Genomic DNA, 25686 nt, shown 5'->3' on the forward strand with positions numbered 1-25686 from the left:
AGGGCGAAACAAGATATTTTCGGGCCTTTTCTATGATTTATGATTCATATACATGTGGTGAATAAATTGGACTTTTTTATTTCTACTCCTTGTGATCTGCTACTTCTTTGCTCCGTTCTGGACATCGCAGATTGTCTGCCTATTTGTTTTCCTGGACCTTAAAAGTAGTGATGTACGGACTGCGTAATATGTAACGTTGATCTGTGGAGACTAAAGCTGTTGGGCCCCCGAGGAAATTCTTGCGCAGCTGGTCTGCATATCTGGATATCCTATCACCTAGATTACGCTCTGCTCTCTTTAACACCTCGGAGTTTTAATTGTGCTTGTTGACAGTTCTGAATGTGTCACACACATTCTATGACACAGGGTGGTGGTTTGTTAGTGAAAGCTTTTGCAAGGGGGGGAGGGGGTTTGGAATATTTGAGAGGATGGGGGTCGGGTGGGAGAAGGGGAGTGGGGGTATGATGAGATCTCTGTTAACCGTTTGCTATGTTGTTTTTCTTCTTGTTTGAAACTAATAAATATACTTAATCATAAATAAGCCTTATAAAAAAAGTGGATTCATTAGAGTAAATTTGGTTAATTTGCATGCCTTAAAAAATTTAGTACATGCCAGGGGCGTAGCTACTAGGGGGCCACGGGGGCCTGGGCCCCCATAGATTTGGCCCTGGACCCCCCCCTGCCGACGACCCTCTCAACCCCCCCCCTCCCACCGCCAACCCGCCGTTGCCGTCTGCTACCTTTGCTGGCGGGGGACCCCAACCCTGCCAGCCGAAGTCTCCTTCCTTCGTTTGGTTTCTGAGTCTGTCGACGTCAGACTCACAGAAACAGAAAGAAGCCCTGCAGATCGCAAGGCTTCGTTCTGTTTCTTTGAGTCTGACGTCCTGCACGTTGTACGTGCAGGACGTCAGACTCAGAAACAAAACGAAGGAAGAAGACTTCGGCTGGCGGCGGTTGGGGTGCCCCACCAGCAAAGGTAGGCGACGGCGATGGCGGGCGGGGTCAAAGTTGCTGGTTGTGGCGGCGGGGGGTGACGGCAATGGGGGTGGGGGGGACTCGGTGGCACCAGGGGGGGGGGTAAAATGTGCCCCTCACCTCGGGCTCTGGACCCCCCCCTCCCACCGAAGTCTGGCTACACCCCTGGTGCATGCTAAATCAATTTAACTGGTGTTAACCTATGAATTAACACACACTAAGAAGATTAATGCACATTTTAAAATAGTCCAAAATTCACCCTATAAGGAACCAAAAATGTTCTGTACACATCCCTAATTAAAAGATTACTATTTGCTCGGGACTGAGTTTCTTACCTTGCTGATTTCTTTGTAAGGTTCACTGTAGAGACTGCGTATCCTTCGGCGCTCAGTAAACTTGTTGTCACCCGATGCTGGTTGGTTACACTCCCCTTTGAACGTGGCCTTGTAGCTGGTCTCATGGATTACCTTCTCTTCAGGTGGTTTGTACTGGGGCTTAGCTTTTATGGGCTTCGCTGGCTTGACATCTGTCCAAGGCCTGAATTCATTTCTAGTGATAAATAATGAAGAGGGAACCATATTAAAATTCCATCATATTCAAAGCGTTATTCAAATTAACAAGTTCTAATATTTTGTTTGAATGGTAGATATGTTAAATGTTGGTGTGCCAAGCTATACTACAGTGCAAGTTTATTTATTTATTTAGATTTTGCTGACACCTTTTTCAGTAGTAGCTCAAGGTGAGTTACATTCAGGTACTCTGAATATTTCTCTGTCCCAGGAGGGCTCACAATCTAAGTTTGTAACAGAGGCAATGGAGGGTTAAGTGACTTGCCCAAGATCACAAGGAGCAGCAGTGGGATTTGAACTGGCCACCTCTGGATTGCAAGACCAGTGTTCTAGCCACTAGGCCACTCCGGGTAAACGCAACATCAGGGCATGCTAGGGAGATAAAATTCCTTGACGAAATTAAGGCCTGCTTTATGGAGCAGCTGGTACAGGATCCAACAAGAGAAGGAAAAAATCTAGACTTAGTCAGTGGAGCGCATGATCTGCATTATTAATTTCCAGAACTTTATATACCACAAAATAGGGCCAGTATTTTTTTATTTTTTGTTACATTTGTACCCCGCGCTTTCCCACTCATGGCAGGTTCAATGCGGCTTACATGGGGCAATGGAGGGTTAAGTGACTTGCCCAGAGTCACAAGGAGCAGCCTGTGCCTGAAGTGGGAATTGAACTCAGTTCCCCAGGACCAAAGTCCACCACCCTAACCACTAGGCCACTCCTCCACTGTTGCACTATTTGAGATTCTACTTGGAATGTTGCTATTCCACTAGCAACATTCTATGTAGAAGTCGGCCCTTGCAGATCACCAATGTGGCCGCGCAGGCTTCTGCTTGTGTGAGTCTGACGTCCTGGGACGTCAGACTCACAGAAACAGAAGCCTGCACAGCCTTCTACATGGAATGTTGCTAGTGGAATAGCAACATTCCATGTAGAATCTCCAATAGTAGCAACATTCCATGTAGAATCTCCAATAGTATCTATTTTATTTTTGTTACATTTGTACCCTGCGCTTTCCCACTCATGGCAGGCTCAATGTGGCTTACATGGGGCAATGGAGGGTTAAGTGACTTGCCCAGAGTCACAAGGAGCTGCCTGTGCCTGAAGTGGTAATCAAACTCAGTTCCCCAGGATCAAAGTCCGCCACCCTAACCACTAGGCCACTCCTCCACTGGCGGCTAAGCAGTATGATAGTATTATAACAGAATCTGGCCATCCAGGTGCTGTTATAAAAGAGGATCTCATCATGTGGTATTGGTACACCAACATGGACGTGCCCACTTAAACAATTACCTCTATTGCCCCTATAGTCACCAAAAATTGTATGCGCAATGTAATTACATAACAATCTAATTAGTGCCAATAACTGGCTTTTTAACAAGCAATTAACGGCACTAATCAGATTTAGGGGGTTCCTTTACTAAGGTACGCTAGCTTTTTAACATAAGCCAAACATCTCTCCAAAACATTAGAAACAGCAGGCTACAATTCATTTTCAATCAACTGGGCTGATGCTGGTAGGTTAGTAGTAAAAAAACAACAACAACAACAACATAAAAAATAAAAAAAATAAAAAAAATCTACATACAAAAAATTAAACTTAGTGTAGAAAATCTTATTTTGAAAAGTTAAATTTTTTTTATTAGTGCTTATACTGAATGATATGCCAAAGTCACATCGGGGTCCTTTTACTATGGTGAGCTAATGAATTTAGTGCGCTCTAAAGGGTACTTTTATCAAACTGCGGGAAAAAGGGCCCTGTGTTAGCAGCGGGGGCCGCTTTTCCCTTGCACCATGGCCCTTTTTACGTCAGAGAGTAAAAAAGCCCCCCAGCGTACCTGGCCATGTGGTAAGAGAACTCTTCTCACATGGCCATGCGGCAGGGAGCCCTTACCACCACCCACCCACTGAGGTGGCGAAAAGGGATCCCGCGCTAATCCAGCGGTAACCGGGCAGCGCACGGCGATGCTCGATTACCGCCAGGTTATCACCGCGCAAGCCATTTTGAGGGTTCTCTTTTTCCCCAGGAAATGGCACGTGCTCGGGGCGGGACTACTGGCGGCCGCCGCATTGGGCCGGCAGTAGTCCTGGAAGAGCGAGCGGTAAGTCCACGTTGGGTTTACTGCTGTTCTGTGTAAAGGGCCCCTAAAGAAGTTGCCTTGATTTTAGCTAACCATCAAATTATTCCAACCGACTCTGTCCCACGCGTCTTGTTCCCATCATATATCTGCTCTTGGTCCCTCAGCTATATGGTAAGCCGTATTGTAGAAAATCTTTAGCATCATATCTATGTTAGTTGAATGCAGGGGCGGCCCAACCATTAGGCAGCTGAGGCGGGGGCCTCAGGTGGCACTTTTCGGGAGTGACACCCCAGCGTTACCTGGCAGCAGCGGCGGCGATTCCCATACACTGCCCTGCCGCCAGCACCCGCCTCTTCTCTTTACTGCGGCCACCTCTCTGATGTCACTTCCTGTTTCATCGGAGACTCAGGCAGCTGCGGTAAAGGGAAGAGTCGGGTGCCGGCGGCAGGGCAGTGTATGGGAATTGCCGCCACTGCTGGGTAATGCCGCGAAGGGGAAATAACAGGTGCTGGCAGCAGGTAGGAAGGGAGGAAGCATCTCAGCCTGGGGGGCGGGGTGGCATCTTAGCTCCGCCTCAGGCGGCATCTTGCCTTGGGCTGGCCCTGGTTAAATGTTCTAATGCGTGCTTAATAGGCGGATCATTAGTATTATGCTAACATTGTATTATATCTCTGGTATTTGAATTCCAGGGTAGTTCTATTATTAGATTTCAATTTACTGTTTCCTTCATTTATTTTATTTATGTATACACTTGGTTATTTTACTATTGCTATACTGTTAACACAATTATATTAAACTGTACCTGCTGTACACCGCCTTGGGTGAATCTCTTCATAAAGGCAGTTAATAAATCCCAACAAATAAATAAGTGAATGATTAATATGTGTTAAATGATAAGACACCCATTATATTCCTATGGGTATCTTATCAGTTAACATGTGTGAAATCTGTTAGCATACCTTAGTAAAAGGACCCCATTATAAGCAATGAAGAATTGTCTCAACCAAGTGTCATTAAATTTTACATTTGTAACCTTCCAGATAAATATGACAGCAGATAGGAGCCAAATGGCCCATCCAGTCAGGGCCGTGCCTAGGGTCTCTGGTGCCCCCCTGCAGACTATCAGTTGGCGCCCCCACCCCCTCCGTCTAGCAGAGCAGGAACAGAAGGGAGCAGGCAAGTAAGCTGGACCTCAGGAAAAAAATAGCACTGTATGTATCCCTAATTGATAAGTCTCTGACTCTAAAGTTTAGCAATTTCATTAAAGCAAAATGTATTTTCATAACACTTCAAAGATTTCCAACTCAAAATAGGAATGCTAATTCAAAATGTGAGCAAAGTCCTCTTAGTTTCCAAAGATTCTTTTTCTAATCTCCTTTGCACCAAAGGATATAATTCAGATCAAACATTTGTCTCTGATCAACTATCTCAGATCAAATATTTATTTCAGATTAAATATTAAGGTTTCCTTGCTTACAGTCACTTAAATCTACCTAGCCTTTATATAGCTTATAGGATTTAAACACTCTTAAACTGAAATTCACCCTTTTCTATTCTTCATAAACTTCAAGTAATCCTGAAATATTCAGATCCTTTTTCACTAGAGAAATCTCAAACTTCAATCTCCACCAACCTCTTTTCATTCATATTTTCTCATTTACCACATAATCTGGCAGTCTTTTATAATTTCAGTCAACACACACAGGAACTCACAGCTGCATGTCTCTCTTGGCCAAACCCACAGTCAGTTGCTGTCTCACTCTGTTCCCTTCCCTGCAGATTTCTAACAAAAGCTGATCATCCAATCAGAGAGCTCTATTTGAATGCAGATTAACATACAGACACTGTAATGGGAATTTTTAGTGAAAAACACTAGATAAACCCTTCGTTTTTGGACCAAACTTCACACTTTTGATCAGAGCCATGCCCTAACATTAAGGCTGTAAACACTTCCATCATTTTTTATTCATAAATATGCAAATGAGAACCTCCCAAAAACGGACTAATTTGCATACGATTTAAACAAATCTGAGCATATGACAACCAAGTACAGACTCCCAGCACCTGAATTCTGCAATTAGATTTAATACAAATACTTTAAAAACTTATTTTTAGCACTTTTAAAATTTCAGGTTGTCTTTAATTTGAATGCGGTTCAAGCTCTAAAGCTCACCCTGAGTGAGGAATTAGCCCCAAACCACAGCATATATAGCAATTTGGTTGCATTCTTTAAAATAACTTGAAGAGCCTGCCTGCCTCAGTGAATACTGCTGTTGCTTTCACTTCCAGATTTTGCAAGTGAGTGGAAAGCAGGGACCGCAGGGCAGCAGCACCCTCTAAGGCAGGCGCCCCCCTGCATTGCTTACCTGGCTTACCGCATTGGCACGGCCCTGCATCCAGTCTGCCCATCCATCGCAACCACAATCTCCTCCTTTCCCAAAAAGATCCCACATGGCTGTCCCACGCTTTCTTAAATTCAGACACAGTTCCCGCTTCCACTGGGGGGGGGGGGTCAGTTCCACGCATTCACCATCCTTTCCGTGAAAAAGTATTTTCTTAGATTACGCCTGAGCCTATAACCTCTTAATTTCATCCTATGTGCTCTCGTTCCAGAGTTTTCCTTCATTTGAAAGAGGTTCATCTTCGGCACATTAATGCCACAGAGGTATTTAACCATCTCTATCATATCCCCTCTCTCCCGCCTTTCTTCCAACGTATACACATCGAGAGCCTTAAGTCTATCTATAAACTTGCAAGTTTATTTTTACACTTTACACACAAGCAGGCAGATGATCAAAAGCAAATGCCGGCGCTAGAGGCTGTTAGCGCCATACTAGCGCCGGCGTTTGCTACTGCCCCATGATCAGAGCCCTCGAGAGCGTGAAACAATGTGCTCGAGGGCTCTTAGTGCAAGAAGCATGCAAATGCATGCTAATCAGCGCTAAACACATTCATCCCCAATGATCAGCGTCCAGCGCGCCAAAGATTGGGTCGCTGGCCGCGACAAACCCTACGCCAGCTCTGAGCTAGCGTTAGGGTTTGCAGATCATTGGGGAGGAATGGTGAGCGCTGTCCAGCATGCATTTGCATGCTGGCAGGCCCCCATTCCCCCCTACAGCAAACCTGCCAGCGAGGGCAGTTAAGGACGTCCAAAATTTGGACGTTTCTGTGACGGGGCAGTCCAATTTTGGACGTCCTTAACTGCCCATTGCAGAAACGTCCAAATTTTGGGCGTCCTCAACTGCCCCGTCACAGAAACGTCCACATTTTGGACGTGCTCAACTGCCCCGTCACTATACCTCCAACACCCCCTTGAAATTTGGCCGTCTGTGCAACAGGGCAGTTGAGGACGTCCATCTTCCAATTTAAAGATGGGCGTTCTTCTCTTTTCATTGGTCTCCAGCCCAGACCTGTCAAACAATTGCGGGAGGATTGTGCTGAGCGCATGCTCGGGCACAATTCTCCCGCACTTCTACCCCATCATCAGAGCTAATTGCGCTGCTTAAATTTGCATGCATTATCTCTGATCATAGGTCTAATAGCGCCCTGCGCTGTTCCAGCGCTATTTTAGAGCGCTGTTTGCAACAGTGCAGGGGTTTTGATCATCTGCCTGAAGGTTGTATGTGCAAGTTATAAAACAGTAGAAGTTAGGCACATAATTTAATAATGAGCTTTTAATTAATGCTAACAAGCAATAATTGGCTATAATTGCTATTAATTTGCACTCATTGCCTAATTAGCAGTTATGTATGTTATTGCCATTAGTCGATATTGTACAAAATGTGTAAGCAAGATTGCATGGACCTGGGAGGGGCAGGGGCACACTTAGCACTTACGTGCATGGGTTATAGAATACTAGCAGTTACGTGCTTAACTGTGTACATTTAGGTGCGAGCATTTAAACTAGCCTAATGGCATGCGCGTAACTGCGCCGTTACGCTAGTAGTCCATAATGGCAGTGGTGTGCTCAATTGCCAATATAGAATTTGCGCTTGGTGAGCACCATCTTGGTGTGTAACTTTATGTAATCTATAGAGCCGCGTTTTTCAACCGGTGTGCCACAGCTGATCCCCAGGTGTGCCACGGCAGTTGGGTCAGCTTAATTGGTGCCAGAATGGAGTAAGTTTTCTTGCCTCTAGTGCTCGGTGGCAGAGAACAACGATTCATACTACCTGCTCACACCAACGGAGCCTTTATCTGCTGCTTCCTGGAAGCAGGAAGTTACATCAGAGAGAAGGCTCGGCATTGGCACGAGCAGGCTGTATGAATCGCTGCTCCCTGCCACAGACTGCTAGAGACGAGAAAACTTTTAAAAGGTACACGGTGAGGGGGGAGGGCAAGAGAGACAAGGGGAGGTGCCTGGTTGCTGGCTGGAGAAGGGGACAGGAGGGGGAGATGCTGGACTATTTTGGTGGGAGTGGGGGAAAGAGAAGGTAAATGCTGTACTATTTTTGTAGAGGTGGGGGTGGGGGGGGAGGTAAAATACTGGACTCTTTGTGAGGGGGTGTGCCTTGACAATTTTAGTGCCGTATTAGTGTGCCGTGAGGCGAAAAAGGTTGAAAATCTCTGCTATAAAGAATCACCCCTATAGTGGCACTGAATATACACAGACAATTTAAATGCCATAGCCAGCATTTTAAAAAATGCGGAGTGCGGCATTTGAATATTACTCTTTATCTGCCAAATGGTGGAACTCAATGCCCAAGGCCATGAGAAGCATTAACAAGTATCTCTAGTTCAGAAAAGAACTAAAAACGCACCTATTCAAGAAAGCTTATGATTAATCCCATAAATCTCTAATTGTTCCCCAATGCACGTAATGAAACCTCACACTGTAATCCCTCTTGCTGGTTGTAAGCCACGTTGAACCGAAACTTGTTTGGGGATAATTGTGGGATATCAGATTGTAGAAACAAATAAATAAAATGATCTACAATCTTATTATCTTACTAAATCAACTTTTTGGGATCGTGCTTCCTATCCTGAAACTGATTCTCAGCGTCTAATGTGTACCTACAATCTCAGCTCATGCTTTGCAGCTCTTACGAGGGATTTCACGCTTTTTTCAGAGTGAAGTGCCCACGTTAAATGCCATGATCCCCTTTCTCGCTGCGGCTAATTATGATCACACCACTGAGCTCTAAAAAGCGATGGAAACCCAAACGAGGCGGAAAACGAACACGTGACTCACAACATTGTTTCACGTAACACTTGAGTGCTGAAAAAACAGTCCTGTAGTATTTTAAAAAACAAAGAGAGAGAATGAGACTGTAAGAAGTTAAATCTCCAGCACACACACATATATATCTGCTTTCATTACCTGAAACTCTGGCATCATCATTACCAGATTTTCTGTGCAGTTCCTTCCTACCATTTCAGCCTTGCTTCTTGCAGGCCACCGGATTCTGGATTAACCCTTTCTGATCCCTCACAGATTGAGAGAAGTCCCAGGAGAATTGGGAAATAAATGCAGCGCAAGACCGTGGAGGCAGATGGGCCAAAATATGCTCATTTTCTACTTAGACAGCCAAAACTGAACAATGGGCATGAAGGCGAGATGAATCAGTTCTTGGCCAGAGTATGAAAAACGGTATTTTTCACTTCTTACTCTTAAAGCAGAAGTACTAGCTAGATTTTTCGACTCATTCGATTCCAGGCAATGCAGGTTCTTCTTTTGTTCTCATTCTGAGTTGTTTATTCTTTGCTGCCTTTACATTATTTTTTTTTTGTTACATTTGTACCCCGCGCTTTCCCACTCATGGCAGGTTCAATGTGGCTTACATGGGGCAATGGAGGGTTAAGTGACTTGCCCAGAGTCACAAGGAGCTGCCTGTGCCTGAAGTGGGAATTGAACTCAGTTCCTCAGGACCAGAGTCCACCACCCTAACCACTAGGCCACTCCTCCACTGTTGCTACTGTTTGAGATTCTACATGGAATGTTGCTATTCCACTAGCAACATTCCATGTAGAAGTCGGCCCTTGCAGATCACCAATGTGGCCGCGCAGGCTTCTGCTTCTGTGAGTCTGACGTCCTGCACGTACAGAACGTCAGACTCACAGAAACAGAAGCCTGTGCAGCCTTCTACATGGAATGTTGCTAGTGGAATAGCAACATTCCATGTAGAATCTCCAGTAGTAGCAACAGAATCTCAATAGTAGCAACATTCTGGAATCAGATAGTAGCAACAACAGCATTCCATGTAGAATCTCCAATAGTAGCCACATTCCATGTGGAATCACCAATAGTATCTATTTTATTTTTGTTACATTTGTACCCTCCGCTTTCCCCCTCATGGCAGGCTCAATGCGGCTTACATGGGGCAATGGAGGGTTAAGTGACTTGCCCAGAGTCACAAGGAGCTGCCTGTGCCTGAAGTGGGAATCGAACTCAGTTCCTCAGTTCCCCAGGACCAAAGTCCACTAGGCCACTCTGAAGTGGGAATCGAACTCAGTTCCTCAGTTCCCCAGGACCAAAGTCCACTAGGCCACTCCTCCATTGTTGCTACTATTTGAGATTCTACATGGAATGTTGCTATTCCACTAGCAACATTCCATGTAGAAGTCGGCCCTTGCAGATCACCAATGTGGCCGCGCAGGCTTCTGCTTCTGTGAGTCTGACGTCCTGCACGTACAGAACGTCAGACTCACAGAAACAGAAGCCTGTGCAGCCTTCTACATGGAATGTTGCTAGTGGAATAGCAACATTCCATGTAGAATCTCCAGTAGTAGCAACAGAATCTCAATAGTAGCAACATTCTGGAATCAGATAGTAGCAACAACAGCATTCCATGTAGAATCTCCAATAGTAGCAACATTCCATGTAGAATCACCAATAGTATCTATTTTATTTTTGTTACATTTGTACCCTCCGCTTTCCCCCTCATGGCAGGCTCAATGCGGCTTACATGGGGCAATGGAGGGTTAAGTGACTTGCCCAGAGTCACAAGGAGCTGCCTGAAGTGGGAATCGAACTCAGTTCCTCAGTTCCCCAGGACCAAAGTCCACCACCCTCAGTTAAGAGGTTTCTGTGAGTCCCCGTCTCACAGACATACAATTATGCTTTTGGGTGGGCCTGGGCCCAAGATGGGTGGGCAGAAGTACTCCGCAAGTGATTTGGTCTCTCCCTCTCTCACCTGCATGCCATGTGGTCTCTCAAACATCACCCCCTCCACTGCATACCTTTTAAATAGCAGATTTTCACCGACAGCAGCAGCAACCAATACACACTGCTCATGTTGGCCCCACAGCCTTCCCTCTGATGTAACTTCCTGTTTCCGCATAGGCGGGAATACATCAGAGGGAAGGCTGTGACAGTTGTTGGGAGTTTTCGGCTGATGGGGCTTTGGGAATCCCTGCCAGCCACATCATAGATGTGCTGCTACTGGGTGGCCCTGGGCCCACCCGAGCCCACCCTTGGCTACACCACTGCAATTATGATGTCATAAAGGAGGTCTATTTATTTTCCAGACAATCCCCACTGGAAATTCTCTATGGTTTGGAGGACTGAGTGTCCGATGCTCAGAAGTAAAAAATACAGGTGCTAGAGACTCCAGACCGCTCAGAATACGACACCCAGACTTATCATCGGAAAAACACCTCTGTGAAAATCTACATTGGCTCCCAATTAAAGAACGCATTGCTTTCAAGATCTGCACAATGGTTCACAAGATTATCTACGGTGAAGCCCCGGGATACATGACAGACTTGATTGACCTACCTATGAGAAACACATCCGAATCATCACGAACGTACCTAAACCTGCACTACCCAAGCTGCAAAGGACTCAAATACAAATCAACCTACGCATCCAACTTTTCCTACATAAGCACCCAATTGTGGAGCGCATTACCAAAAGCCATGAAAACCTCGTACGACCACCTACACGTCCGGAGAATGCTAAAAACTTGTCTTTTTAAAAAGGCATACCCTACCAACCCAACAAATGCCTGATCTCTGCAACACAACAACACTAGAATTCAAAATGCACAAAACACAACTCTCCCACTGTTCAACGACCTTATGTGGCTGTCCCACATGCAGGGCCGCTGAGAGACTGGGCCGGGCCCGGGGCAAGGCCGCCCCTCCCTCGCCGCCCTCGCTCCCCCCATCGCCCTGCCCCTGCTCACCCTCCACCACCCCATCACCACTGCTCTCCCCTCCTCCGTCCGACCCCTCCGTCTACCACCGGGCCGGGCCCCCTGCATTGAAATCACAGTGCCTCTCACTTCCGTGTGAAAGCGCTGCAGGCAGCAGGGCAGCAGATCACCTCCCTTTGGCTCTCCTTCCCTTGTGTCCCGCGCTCGGGGAAGTTACGTCAGCCGAGGGCGGGACACAGGGAGAGAAGGAGGCCCGAAGGGAGGCGATCTGCTGCCTGCAGCGCTTTCACACAGAGGTGAGAGGTGCTGTGATTTCAATGCAGGGGGCCCGGCCCAGTGGCAGACGGTCGACGATGGAGGGAAGGTGGGACTGCGGCGCTGGGCCCCCCTTGGAGGCCCGAGCCCCCCTTGGAGGCCTGAGCCCGGGGAATTTTGTCCCCCCTGCCCCCCCCGCTCGGCGGCTATGCCCACATAAACTTTATCTCAAAATCACTCTGTATCTGTAAACACCGGAGACTGCAAACGCACCTCCGGTCCGATGTAAGCCACATTGAGCCTGCAAATAGGTGGGAAAATGTGGGATACAAATGCAACAAATAAATAATAAATTCATAAATATGCAAATCTATCCCATACATAGGCATTGTGGATATCCTGAAAACCTGACTGGCTGGGTGTGTCCAGAGGACTGCATTAGACCAAGAAAGCAGGCTGGGCAGTGGCGATGCCAGGAGCAGGCAGGGAAGACGGTGACACCCAGAAACAGCTCCAGAAGCAGAGAGACACAAGGAAGAAAGAGGCTCTCTCTTTTGCATGCTTTTGTATAAGGGATGAATAGAATTCACTAGAACACTGGTTCCCAGACCTGGTCCACTCCTGGAGGCACCCCAGCCAGTCAGGTTTTCAGGATACCCACGAGGAATATTCAGGAGAGAGATTTGCATGCTCGGCCTCCACTGCACGGACATCTCTCTCCTGAATATTCATTGTGGATATCCTGAAAACCTGACCGGCTGGGGTGCCTCCAGGACTGGGTTTCGGAACCACTGCACTAAACCAAGACAGCAGGCCAGACAGTGGGAGGGCCTGGGACGGGCAGGGCAAGCAGTGACAAAGGCTGCAACAGGACAAGAAGCAGAAAAGGGAGAACTGGGACTTGATATACCGCCTTTCTGAGGTTTTTACAACTATATTCAAAGCAGTTTACATATATTCAGGTATTTATTTTGTACCTGGGGCAATGGAGGGTTAAGTGACTTGCCCAGAGTCACAAGGAGCTGCAGTGGGAATTGAACTCAGCTCCCCAGGATCAAAGTCCACTGCACTAACCACTAAGCTATTCCTCCGCCATGGAAATAGGAAGTTTTTCTGTAATGTTCTGTTGTTTTCTATTGTGGGGCTCAGGGGCATAGCCAGACAACAGATTTTGGGTGGGCCTAGGCAAGAAGTGGGTGGGCACCAAATGTTCTCCCCCACCACCACAAAAAGACATCTCAGCTGGCAGGAAAATGCTTTTTTCAACCTTGGCAGTCTGCAGCAGGTATGTGCTCAAAACTGAGCATGCGCAGGTGCCAGTATTGTGGCGAGTAGAATTTTGTTACTATCATGGGAAAGTCTTCAGCTGGTAGAGCTTGGGATCTCCACCAGCTACTGCTAGACGTGTGCTGCTGTTGGGTGGGCCTGAGCCCTAAGTGGATGGGCCCTGGCCCACCCAGGCCCACCTGTGGCTATGCCACTAGTGGGGCTCACAGAACCAAGATAGCACTGGAACAAAGAGAGCAGTCCAGTTGCAGGGCCTGGAGCAGACAAGGCAGATAGGACACAGGCAGTAGCAGTAGAAGCAAAGAGGGCACAGGGGAAGAGGAGGTTTTCTCTCTGTCTCTGTTTTGGACCCTTTTACTAAAGGGTTGCCACACAGCAATGGGCTTGCCATGCAGCAAATCAGAACTACTGCCAGCCTGACATGGATGCCAGCGGTAGTTCTGCCCCCAGCGGGCGCTATTTCTGGCGGGCCCACTATTTTCTTTTTTTACCGCAGGGGGTTAGCTTGGGAACCCTTACTGTGAACCAATTGATACAACTGCCAGTTTTAGTAAAGGTTGAGGGGGTGTTTTACTAAAGCTTAGCCCGAGTTATCTGCAGCGGGGCCCATTTCATTCCAATGGACCCTGCTGCAGAGTGGAGGAGTAGCCTGATGGTTAGTGCAGTGGGCTTTGAGCCTAGCAACATGGGTTCAATTCCCACTGCAGCTCCATTGCCCCAGGTACGAAAAACTTAGATTGTGAGTGTTCTGTCCTCTGACAGCCTTGCATTAGTTTGTAATGTGATCCTAAAATGAGTTTAATGCCTTACTGTTATTCTCATGTCTAAGGACTTTCATGGCTGCAGTTCTCACTGCAAAGATACGTGAGCAATGCATTGTGTGTAATGTAGTTCGCCGGTAAATGCAGCCACACTTGCCTACTTGCATAAGAACTGTTACCATTGGTTTGTGTCTCTGCCTAGACCTCCTCTCTTTCTCAACCAAGCTTGGCTCCTTTGTCTAGCTGCTGTCATTTCCTGGTCATTCATGCTATCTCTGTCCTAAGAGGTCAGCCAGGCACGACCTTTCCCTCCAATCAAGGGCTGTCCTCTAGGACCACCCCTTGCTACCCGATGGCAAGCTCTGTCCCCATTGGTCTTCCTCCTCCTCCCCGGGCTTGTGTGAACCTTCTTGACCCCCCCCCCCCCCCCCCCCCATCACTCTGGCCATGAGACATTCACCATCTTGCTTCAGACCAGCACTTGTCCTGGTTCCAACTCCCTGGAATGAACTTGTTTTTTTACCTTGAAAATATCTCCTCCCTAACGAGATATCGCACATTCCAGTCACCCAGCTTTGAACCACTTCTATCTGCTCAACTATTTCTCCCCTGCAATAAAGCTACCTCTCTTCAGATCTCCACCTCCAACCACTGAAACAGCTCTCATAATTACAGAGTCTCTGTGCCCTGGGGCAGCACTTCTGAACATCTGACTGTGAGTAAATTACCTGTGATTTATTTAATAAAAGAGACTTCATAAAAATAATAGAGACTTCAGGTGTGGCTGGTGTGCCAAGGTTATACTTTCAAGATATGAAGGCTTTGTAGTCAAACAAGTCCTGAGAGGCTTGAACAGTGAGCCCCCTTGGGACAGAGAAAGTACCTGTATATAATGTGTACAGCACTGCATATGTCTAATAGCATTATAGAAATGATGAGTAAGCTTTAGTAAAAGACCCCCTGAATATTTTTACATGCAATTGAGTTGTGTAGCTTTGTTATTCATGCTGATAGCCTAAAATACGAAAGAAAATTAAGAAGACAAAGGCTACAGGCTCAACAGTATAGAATCAGACCTTTAATATTTGCTTATTGGGTTGCAAAGAATTATAGATTGCAAAGGTTACTCAAGTCATGAATGATACAGGCCCATAATATGCCTTGCTACTGACAATATCTATTCACTAGGGATGGGCGGCTAGAATTTTTCCAGTTTTTTCAGGGGTTCCCTGCCCTTGTGTCATCATGGGAGATGACACAAAACAAACATTTTCTGGCTGTCCCTCATGACCCCCTTCCACATGATTCACCCCCCCCCCTCTCCCCAGGCCTACTTCAATTCCTGATGTCCAGAAGGAGTGGTGCCCATTCCCTCCTGGCCATGGCTATGGACACATCCAATATGGCAGCCATGAGACTAGGGTGAAAGGGCATGACTGCCATGTTGGATGCAGCTGTGGCCATGAGCAAGAGTAAATTAGCATCACAGCTGCCCCAGCGATACCCTGCTGGACCACCAGGGTCTGAAGTAGGCCTGGGGAACTATGGAGAGTGGGGAGGAAGGGGTCAGAGGGGGGGGGGGGCTTGGACCAAAGAAATGGTTGTCATTGGCAAACCTGTCATTGGCAAATGAAACCCTGCTCTATGAAGCCTTGACAGCCATCTTTGCTTTGCCAGTGATGTCTTCATTTCCTCTGTTTAACAATTGCCCATCTCCACTGTTCACTGGACATGTTGGTTAATGGGCAGGAAAAGAAATGGTGGGCAAACATGCGCCCATTATGCCAATGAGTCTGTAGCCATGGCTTTGATGGAATCTAAAAGGTCCTGTGTCACCGCTGTTCATGCAGGTGGCTACAGATGTAGCAGGCTCATACTGCTCTCTGGTCCTTACCACTGTACATATGGCCTTTGTCAATAAGGATGGTGTTTTGGGAATAGGTGGGGAGCAAGTGGATCTGACAGGGTGCTTCTCATGCTGCCAATAATGCTTGAAAGTTTACCTGTTCTTTCCACTGCACCTGGCACTCCCTTTCCTCCACCTGAATCACCAGATTATCCCTCTTGGGGGGGGGGGGGGGGGGTCAGTGTTTTGCACTGGACTGGAGGACAGCAGTTCCGTTCACCGGTGGGTCACAAGCATGGTTAGCATGTACTCATCTTCCTTGGAGAGGAGTGTGTCAATCTATTTTCCATTTCCACACTCAAGGAATCCACCAACACCTCTGCTGTCTGTCTCTCTCACTGCCAAAACCCCTCTAACCCTGTTTTCAGGATATTCACAGTTGGGATATCAAGACCCAGAGTGACCCTCTTGAACTCATAGTAACATACTAGATGACGGCAGAAAAAGACCTGCACGGTCCATCCAGTCTGCCCACGAAGATAAATTCATATGTGCTACTTTTTTCTTTGTACTGTCCTCTTCAGGGCACAGACCGTAGAAGTCTGCCCAGCCCTATCCCCGCTTCCCAGCCACCAACCCCGCCTCCCACCACCAGCTCTGGCACAGACCGTATAAGTCTGCCCAGCACTATCCCTGCCACCCACCACCGGCTCTGGCACAGACCGTAGAAGTCTGCCCAGCCCTATCCCCGCTTCCCAACCACCAACCCTGCCTCCCACCACCAGCTCTGGCACAGTCCGTATAAGTCTGCCCAGCACTATCTCCGCCTCCCAACCACCAACCCCGCCTCCCACCACCGGCTCTGGCACAGACCGTATAAGTCTGCCCAGCACTATCCCTGCCTCCCACCACCGGCTCTGGCACAGACCGTAGAAGTCTGCCCAGCCCTATCCCCGCTTCCCAACCACCAACCCTGCCTCCCACCACCAGCTCTGGCACAGTCCGTATAAGTCTGCCCAGCACTATCCCCGCCTCCCAACCACCAACCCCGCCTCCCACCACCAGCTCTGGCACAGACCGTATAAGTCTGCCCAGCACTATCCCTGCCTCCCACCACCGGCTCTGGCACAGACCGTAGAAGTCTGCCCAGCCCTATCCCCGCTTCCCAACCACCAACCCCGCCTCCCACCACCAGCTCTGGCACAGACCGTATAAGTCTGCCCAGCACTATCCCCGCCTCCCAACCACCAACCCCGCCTCCCACCACCAGCTCTGGCACAGACCGTATAATTCTGCCCAGCACTATCCCTGCCTCCCATCACCGGCTCTGGCACAGACCATATAAGTCTGCCCAGCACTATCCCTGCCTCCCACCACCGGCTCTGGCACAGACCGTAGAAGTCTGCCCAGCCCTATCCCCGCTTCCCAACCACCAACCCTGCCTCCCACCACCAGCTCTGGCACAGTCCGTATAAGTCTGCCCAGCACTATCCCCGCCTCCCAACCACCAACCCCGCCTCCCACCACCAGCTCTGGCACAGACCGTATAAGTCTGCCCAGCACTATCCCTGCCTCCCACCACCGGCTCTGGCACAGACCGTAGAAGTCTGCCCAGCCCTATCCCCGCTTCCCAGCCACCAACCCCGCCTCCCACCACCAGCTCTGGCACAGACCGTATAAGTCTGCCCAGCACTATCCCTGCCACCCACCACCGGCTCTGGCACAGACCGTAGAAGTCTGCCCAGCCCTATCCCCGCTTCCCAACCACCAACCCTGCCTCCCACCACCAGCTCTGGCACAGTCCGTATAAGTCTGCCCAGCACTATCTCCGCCTCCCAACCACCAACCCCGCCTCCCACCACCGGCTCTGGCACAGACCGTATAAGTCTGCCCAGCACTATCCCTGCCTCCCACCACCGGCTCTGGCACAGACCGTAGAAGTCTGCCCAGCCCTATCCCCGCTTCCCAACCACCAACCCCGCCTCCCACCACCAGCTCTGGCACAGACCGTATAAGTCTGCCCAGCACTATCCCCGCCTCCCAACCACCAACCCCGCCTCCCACCACCAGCTCTGGCACAGACCGTATAATTCTGCCCAGCACTATCCCTGCCTCCCATCACCGGCTCTGGCACAGACCATATAAGTCTGCCCAGCACTATCCCTGCCTCCCACCACCGGCTCTGGCACAGACCGTAGAAGTCTGCCCAGCCCTATCCCCGCTTCCCAACCACCAACCCTGCCTCCCACCACCAGCTCTGGCACAGTCCGTATAAGTCTGCCCAGCACTATCCCCGCCTCCCAACCACCAACCCCGCCTCCCACCACCCGCTCTGGCACAGACCGTATAAGTCTGCCCAGCACTATCCCTGCCTCCCACCACCGGCTCTGGCACAGACCGTAGAAGTCTGCCCAGCCCTATCCCCGCTTCCCAGCCACCAACCCCGCCTCCCACCACCAGCTCTGGCACAGACCGTATAAGTCTGCCCAGCACTATCCCTGCCACCCACCACCGGCTCTGGCACAGACCGTAGAAGTCTGCCCAGCCCTATCCCCGCTTCCCAACCACCAACCCTGCCTCCCACCACCAGCTCTGGCACAGTCCGTATAAGTCTGCCCAGCACTATCTCCGCCTCCCAACCACCAACCCCGCCTCCCACCACCGGCTCTGGCACAGACCGTATAAGTCTGCCCAGCACTATCCCTGCCTCCCACCACCGGCTCTGGCACAGACCGTAGAAGTCTGCCCAGCCCTATCCCCGCTTCCCAACCACCAACCCTGCCTCCCACCACCAGCTCTGGCACAGTCCGTATAAGTCTGCCCAGCACTATCCCCGCCTCCCAACCACCAACCCCGCCTCCCACCACCAGCTCTGGCACAGACCGTATAAGTCTGCCCAGCACTATCCCTGCCTCCCACCACCGGCTCTGGCACAGACCGTAGAAGTCTGCCCAGCCCTATCCCCGCTTCCCAACCACCAACCCCGCCTCCCACCACCAGCTCTGGCACAGACCGTATAAGTCTGCCCAGCACTATCCCCGCCTCCCAACCACCAACCCCGCCTCCCACCACCAGCTCTGGCACAGACCGTATAATTCTGCCCAGCACTATCCCTGCCTCCCATCACCGGCTCTGGCACAGACCATATAAGTCTGCCCAGCACTATCCCTGCCTCCCACCACCGGCTCTGGCACAGACCGTAGAAGTCTGCCCAGCCCTATCCCCGCTTCCCAACCACCAACCCTGCCTCCCACCACCAGCTCTGGCACAGTCCGTATAAGTCTGCCCAGCACTATCCCCGCCTCCCAACCACCAACCCCGCCTCCCACCACCAGCTCTGGCACAGACCGTATAAGTCTGCCCAGCACTATCCCTGCCTCCCACCACCGGCTCTGGCACAGACCGTAGAAGTCTGCCCAGCCCTATCCCCGCTTCCCAACCACCAACCCCGCCTCCCACCACCAGCTCTGGCACAGACCGTATAAGTCTGCCCAGCACTATCCCTGCCACCCACCACCGGCTCTGGCACAGACCGTAGAAGTCTGCCCAGCCCTATCCCCGCTTCCCAACCACCAACCCTGCCTCCCACCACCAGCTCTGGCACAGTCCGTATAAGTCTGCCCAGCACTATCTCCGCCTCCCAACCACCAACCCCGCCTCCCACCACCGGCTCTGGCACAGACCGTATAAGTCTGCCCAGCACTATCCCTGCCTCCCACCACCGGCTCTGGCACAGACCGTAGAAGTCTGCCCAGCCCTATCCCCGCTTCCCAACCACCAACCCTGCCTCCCACCACCAGCTCTGGCACAGTCCGTATAAGTCTGCCCAGCACTATCCCCGCCTCCCAACCACCAACCCCGCCTCCCACCACCAGCTCTGGCACAGACCGTATAAGTCTGCCCAGCACTATCCCTGCCTCCCACCACCGGCTCTGGCACAGACCGTAGAAGTCTGCCCAGCCCTATCCCCGCTTCCCAACCACCAACCCCGCCTCCCACCACCAGCTCTGGCACAGACCGTATAAGTCTGCCCAGCACTATCCCCGCCTCCCAACCACCAACCCCGCCTCCCACCACCAGCTCTGGCACAGACCGTATAATTCTGCCCAGCACTATCCCTGCCTCCCATCACCGGCTCTGGCACAGACCATATAAGTCTGCCCAGCACTATCCCTGCCTCCCACCACCGGCTCTGGCACAGACCGTAGAAGTCTGCCCAGCCCTATCCCCGCTTCCCAACCACCAACCCTGCCTCCCACCACCAGCTCTGGCACAGTCCGTATAAGTCTGCCCAGCACTATCCCCGCCTCCCAACCACCAACCCCGCCTCCCACCACCAGCTCTGGCACAGACCGTATAAGTCTGCCCAGCACTATCCCTGCCTCCCACCACCGGCTCTGGCACAGACCGTAGAAGTCTGCCCAGCCCTATCCCCGCTTCCCAACCACCAACCCCGCCTCCCACCACCAGCTCTGGCACAGACCGTATAAGTCTGCCCAGCACTATCCCTGCCACCCACCACCGGCTCTGGCACAGACCGTAGAAGTCTGCCCAGCCCTATCCCCGCCTCCCAACCACCAACCCTGCCTCCCACCACCAGCTCTGGCACAGTCCGTATAAGCCTGCCCAGCACTATCCCCGCCTCCCAACCACCAGCCCCGCCTCCCACCACCGGCTCTGGCACAGTCCGTATAAGTCTGCCCAGCACTATCCCCACTTCCCAACCACCAACCCTGCCTCCCACCACCAGCTCTGGCACAGTCCGTATAAGTCTGCCCAGCACTATCCCTGCCTCCCACCACCGGCTCTGGCACAGACCGTATAAGTCTGCCCAGCACTATACCTGCTTCCCAACCACCAACCCCGCCTCCCACCACCAGCTCTGGCACAGACCGTAGAAGTCTGCCCAGCCCTATCCCTGCCACCCACCACCGGCTCTGGCACAGACCGTATAATTCTGCCCAGCCCTATCCCCGCTTCCCAACCACCAACCCTGCCTCCCACCACCAGCTCTGGCACAGTCCGTATAAGTCTGCCCAGCACTATCCCCACCTCCCAACCACCAACCCCGCCTCCCACCACCAGCTCTGGCACAGACCGTATAAGTCTGCTCAGCACTATCCCTGCCTCCCACCACCGGCTCTGGCACAGACCGTATAAGTCTGCCCAGCACTATCCCCGCCGCCCAACCACCAGCCCTGGCACAGACCATATAAGTCTGCCCAGCACTAGCCCCGCCTCCCAACCACCAGCTCTGCCACCCATTCTAGGCTAACTCATTCTCTTCATGGCATCCTCAAAGTTCTATAGGATTTCTATGACTTGAATCCTGTTTATCCAATCCTAACGCCCCAAGGGGCTTTTAATACCTATCTTAGTATCTAGTGATGGAGGGCTGCCAGTAGAGGCCGACCGAATTTCAGTTACGGTGCTGAAACTGTCCCCAAATCTTTTTTTCTGCCTGGTTTTGGTTTCAGCCAAAAGTCTACGGCTATCGGTTCGGTTTTGGATGAAACTGGTTGTGTGTTTTCAGTGGAAGCTGAAAATTTGTGCTTTTGTCATGTTTATCTCCCTCCCTCCCCCTCCCCTCCTCCAAACAGGAGTTTCCTTTCCTCCATGTCACCACTAGGGGGCCGGGGCCCCCCTTGGGCCTATCTTACAATTCCTGGCATTCTAGGGATGTCACTCCTGCCCATGCTGGCTCTGCTCTCAAAATGGCTGTCAGGACTTCTAGTGGCAGTCTCGGAGACTGCTGCAAGAGGTCACAGTAGCCATGTAATGCTCTTGATTGTCATTTTTTCAGAGCACATAATCATCGCATTCAGTGACATCAATGTGCTTTTTCTTATTCTGGATTGTGCATCAGGCTGGTATAATGTCTGCAGTGTAGACCAGTGTCTGGACTCCATTATCTATTTTAGTAAGAATCTATATCATGCTTGTACTTTAATTAAATGCAAAATGGAAAAACATCTCAATGCTACTTTCTCTTTTTACTTGTGCACAGTTTGGGTAAGCATATAAAAGCTGGTAATCATGATTTTTTTTAAACACATTCTCACAAGGGTCCTGTATCAGAGGATATTTATCTGCGTTGACTTGGGAACATAAACATGCCAGAATTGTTAAGAAGTCTTTGTTAAAATGATTCTCCCAATTGTCATTCTGGCACTGTCTACCAGTTCCAGAAAGTACGCAAAGCACTGGATGCCGTAAAAGCCCCCTTCACCACCTTAACCCTGTTCTTCCTGCCTGTGCCATTTATTTTGTCAGGAAACATGGCTGTTTCTATCCAGCTTAGCTGCCAGCCCTCTATCGTTACTGAGAGTGCTCTGGGCCCCCCCGCCCCATCACTGCCCGACACTCCCCTACCACTGCGCTGCTGCCCCCCCCTACCGCCGCAGCTGACGCCCCCAACTGCCCCGGTCCTAATTCAACGGCCCTGGTGGTCTGGTGATCTCTGCGGGGGGGGGGGGGGAAGCATGTTCTTTCCTGCCTGCTGAACTGCCGCTATTCCCCCACCTGCTGGCACCACCGTGTTTTCAAAATGGCAGCCAAGACGTCATGCAGTAGCCTCGCGGGTCTCGACAGTCTCACAAGGCTTCCGCAAGGAGTCACAGCCGCCATTTTTAAAATATGGCGGTGCTGGGCTTGTGGAATAGCGGAATACAATGGACAGGAAAAACATGTTCCTCCTCCCCCCCCCCCCCCTGCCGCAGAGGCCACTCACCAGCGGCACACCTTTAAAGGTAGGACCGGGGAAGGCTATAATGTGTGGTGGGCATCTGGGCCCTCTAGATCCTCTGGGCCTTCGGGCACTGCCCAGTTGCCCGAATGGTCAGTCCGGCTTTGCTATTACCTGCTATGATATGGGATAATTATGGATATCATCCATCATCTTGGTGTGCAGTACTGCCTACCTATATTCTGGTGCCCACGTCCTGCCCTGGCCTTCAGCTGCCATTAGTGTGCCATCTTGGAGAGGTAATACATCTGCAGTGTTCTGATTTCTAGTTCTCTCCAATTTCTTCTCCTATTCCTCCATCACCACATCATTTTTATAATAACTTGTTTCCTATCAGGGCCGCAGAGAGGGGGGGGCAGGGGGGGACAAAATTCCCCGGGCCTCCAAGGGGGACCTGGCGCCGCAGTCCTCGATCTCACCCACCCTCGGCCCCGCACCTGAGGTCACCGTGCCGCAGTCCCCACCCGCCCCCCCTCCATCCGCCACCGGGCCGGGCCCCCTGTATTGAAATCATCACAGCGCCTCACCTGTCACCTCCGTGACTGAAAGCGCAGCAGCGGCAGATCGGATTTGCCTCCCTTCGGGCCTTTCCTCCCTGTGTCCCGCCCTCGCGAAAGTTACATCAGACGAGGGCGGGACACAGGGAGGGAAGGCCCGAAGGGAGGCGAATCCGATCTGCCGCTGCTGCGCTTTCAGTCACGGAGCGAGGTGACAGGTGAGGCACTGTGATGATTTCAATGCAGGGGGCCTGGCCCGGTGGCGGACAGAGGGGGGTGGGTGGGGACTGTGGCGCGGCGGCCCGGGGGTGATGGCAGCGACGATGATGACGACCTCAGGGGCGGGGCCCCGGAAGCAGCCTTGCCCCAGGCCTGGCCCAGTCTCTCGGCAGCCCTGTTTCCTATCCCTCAATATTTTTTACCCCTTTCCTTTACCAGTCCTTCGTTTCCCTCTTGCCCTGCCTCTTTACTTCCTTTCCAACATGTGTATCTCCAGCCTTTCCTCACCCCCTTCCCATGCATTTCCTTCCGTCTCTTTCTCCTTCTGTACGTTAGCATTTCACCCTCTGCTTCTTCCCTAGCACCTGTCCCGTCTCTGACTCCAGTATTTGTCCCCTGACTTCTCCGCCCACCTCACCATATCGTTTACCCTCATTTTTATCCCTCCCCTGATTCCTACCTTTTCCCCAGGTTTTGCCTCCCTCAGCCTACCCATCCGCAACACTTCCCTGGCTACGTGAGCATATCACAGAATCTGGAAAGGAAGCACTGGGAGCCCACTTGAGGACTGCTGACCACCCTCACAACATTTGTGTCAGCAGTAGAAGCAGGTTCAAAGTTCAAAGGGCTGAACAAACATGTGGATAAAGGTGAGCCGGTTGATATTGTGTATCTGGATTTTCAGAAGGCGTTTGACAAAGTACCTCATGAAAGACTCCAGAGGAAATTGAAGAGTCATGGGATAGGAGGTAGTGTTCTATTGTGGATTAAAAACTGGTTAAAAGATAGAAAACAGAGAGTAGGGTTAAGTGATCAGTATTCTCAATGGAGAGAGGTAGATAGTGGGGTTCCCCGGGGGTCTCTGCCAGGACCGCTGCTTTTTAACATATTTATAAATGACCTAGAGATGGGAGTAACTAGTGAGGTAATTAAATTTGCTGATGACACAAAATTATTCAAAGTAGTTAAATCGCGGGAGGATTGTGAAAAATTACAAGAGGATCTTACGAGACTGGACGTCTAAATGGCAGATGACGTTTAATGTGAGCAAGTGCAAAGTGATGCATGTGGGAAAGAGGAACCCGAATTATAGCTACGTCATGCAAGGTTCCACGTTAGGAGTCACGGACCAAGAAAGGGATCTAGGCGTACGTTGAAACCTTCTGCTCAGTGTGCTGCTGCGGCTAAGAAAGCAAATAGAATGTTAGCTATTATTAGGAAAGGAATGGAAAACAAAAATGAGGATGTTATAATGCCTTTGTATCGCTCCATGGTGCGACCGCACCTTGAATATTTTGTTCAATTCTGGTCGCCGCATCTCAAAAAAGATATAGTGGAATTAGAAAAGGTGCAGAGAAGGATGATGAAAATGATAAAGGGGATGGGATGACTTCCCTAGGAGGAAAGGTTAAAGCAGCTAGAGCTCTTCAGCTTGGAGAAAAGGTGACTGAGGGGAGATATGATAGAGGTCTATAAAATAATGAGTGGAGTTGAACGGGTAAATGTGAAGCGTCTGTTTACGCTTTCCAAAAATACTAGGACTAGGAGGCATGCGATGAAGCTATAATGTAGTGAATTTAAAGCGAATTGGAGAAAAGTTTTCTTCACTCAACGTGTAATTAAACTCTGGAATTCATTGCCAGAGAATGTGGTAAAGGCGGTTAGCTTAGTGGAGTTTAAAAAAAGGTTTGGACGGCTTCCTAAAGGAAAAGTCCATAGACAATTATTAAATTGGACTTACTACTACTACTACTACTATTTAACATTTCTAAAGCGCTACTAGGGTTACGCAGCACTGTACAGTTAACAAAGAAGGACAGTCCCTGCTCAAAGGAGCTTACAATCTAATGGACAACATGTGAAGTCAGCTTACAATCTAATGGACAGTATGTGCGGACAGACAAATTGGGGCAGTCTAGATTCCTGGGTAGAGTTGAAATGGTTAGGTGCCAAAGGTGACATTGAAGAGATGGGCTTTGAGCAAGGATTTGAAGATGGGCAGGGAGGGGGCTTGGCATATGGGCTGAGGAAGTTTATTCCAAGCATAGGGAGAGGCAAGACAGAAAGGGCGGAGCCTGGAGTTGGCAATGGTGGAGAAGGGAACAGAGAGGGACTTGGGGAAAATCCACTATTTCTGGGATAAGCAGCATAAAATGTATTAAACTTTTTTGGGATCTTGCCAGGTACTTGTGACCTGGACTGGCCACTGTTGGAAATAGGATGCTGGGCTTGATGGACCTTTGGTCTGTGCCAGTATGGCAATACTTATGTACTTATGGCACTTTTTGCCTAAGCATCCCACAATGAACGAGACCGGTAGGCACAAGCCCCTAAATTTTATATATGGCACCTTAAGTT

The 25686-nt window shown here is 50.3% G+C and overlaps 1 protein-coding gene across 1 annotated transcript in view; it reads right to left on the reverse strand.

Annotated features, from left to right (window-relative positions):
- Window positions 1-25686, reverse strand: part of MAP6 (microtubule associated protein 6) — an 88222-nt gene that overhangs the window by 8799 nt on the left and 53737 nt on the right. Inside the window, exon 2 of the mRNA XM_030199327.1 lies at window positions 1311-1524. Coding sequence (XP_030055187.1) covers window positions 1311-1524 — 214 coding nt within the window. The remainder of the gene's footprint in view (window positions 1-1310; window positions 1525-25686) is intronic.

The sequence above is a fragment of the Microcaecilia unicolor genome, chromosome 4, assembly GCF_901765095.1.
Source record: "Microcaecilia unicolor chromosome 4, aMicUni1.1, whole genome shotgun sequence".
Classification (NCBI taxonomy): domain Eukaryota; kingdom Metazoa; phylum Chordata; class Amphibia; order Gymnophiona; family Siphonopidae; genus Microcaecilia; species Microcaecilia unicolor.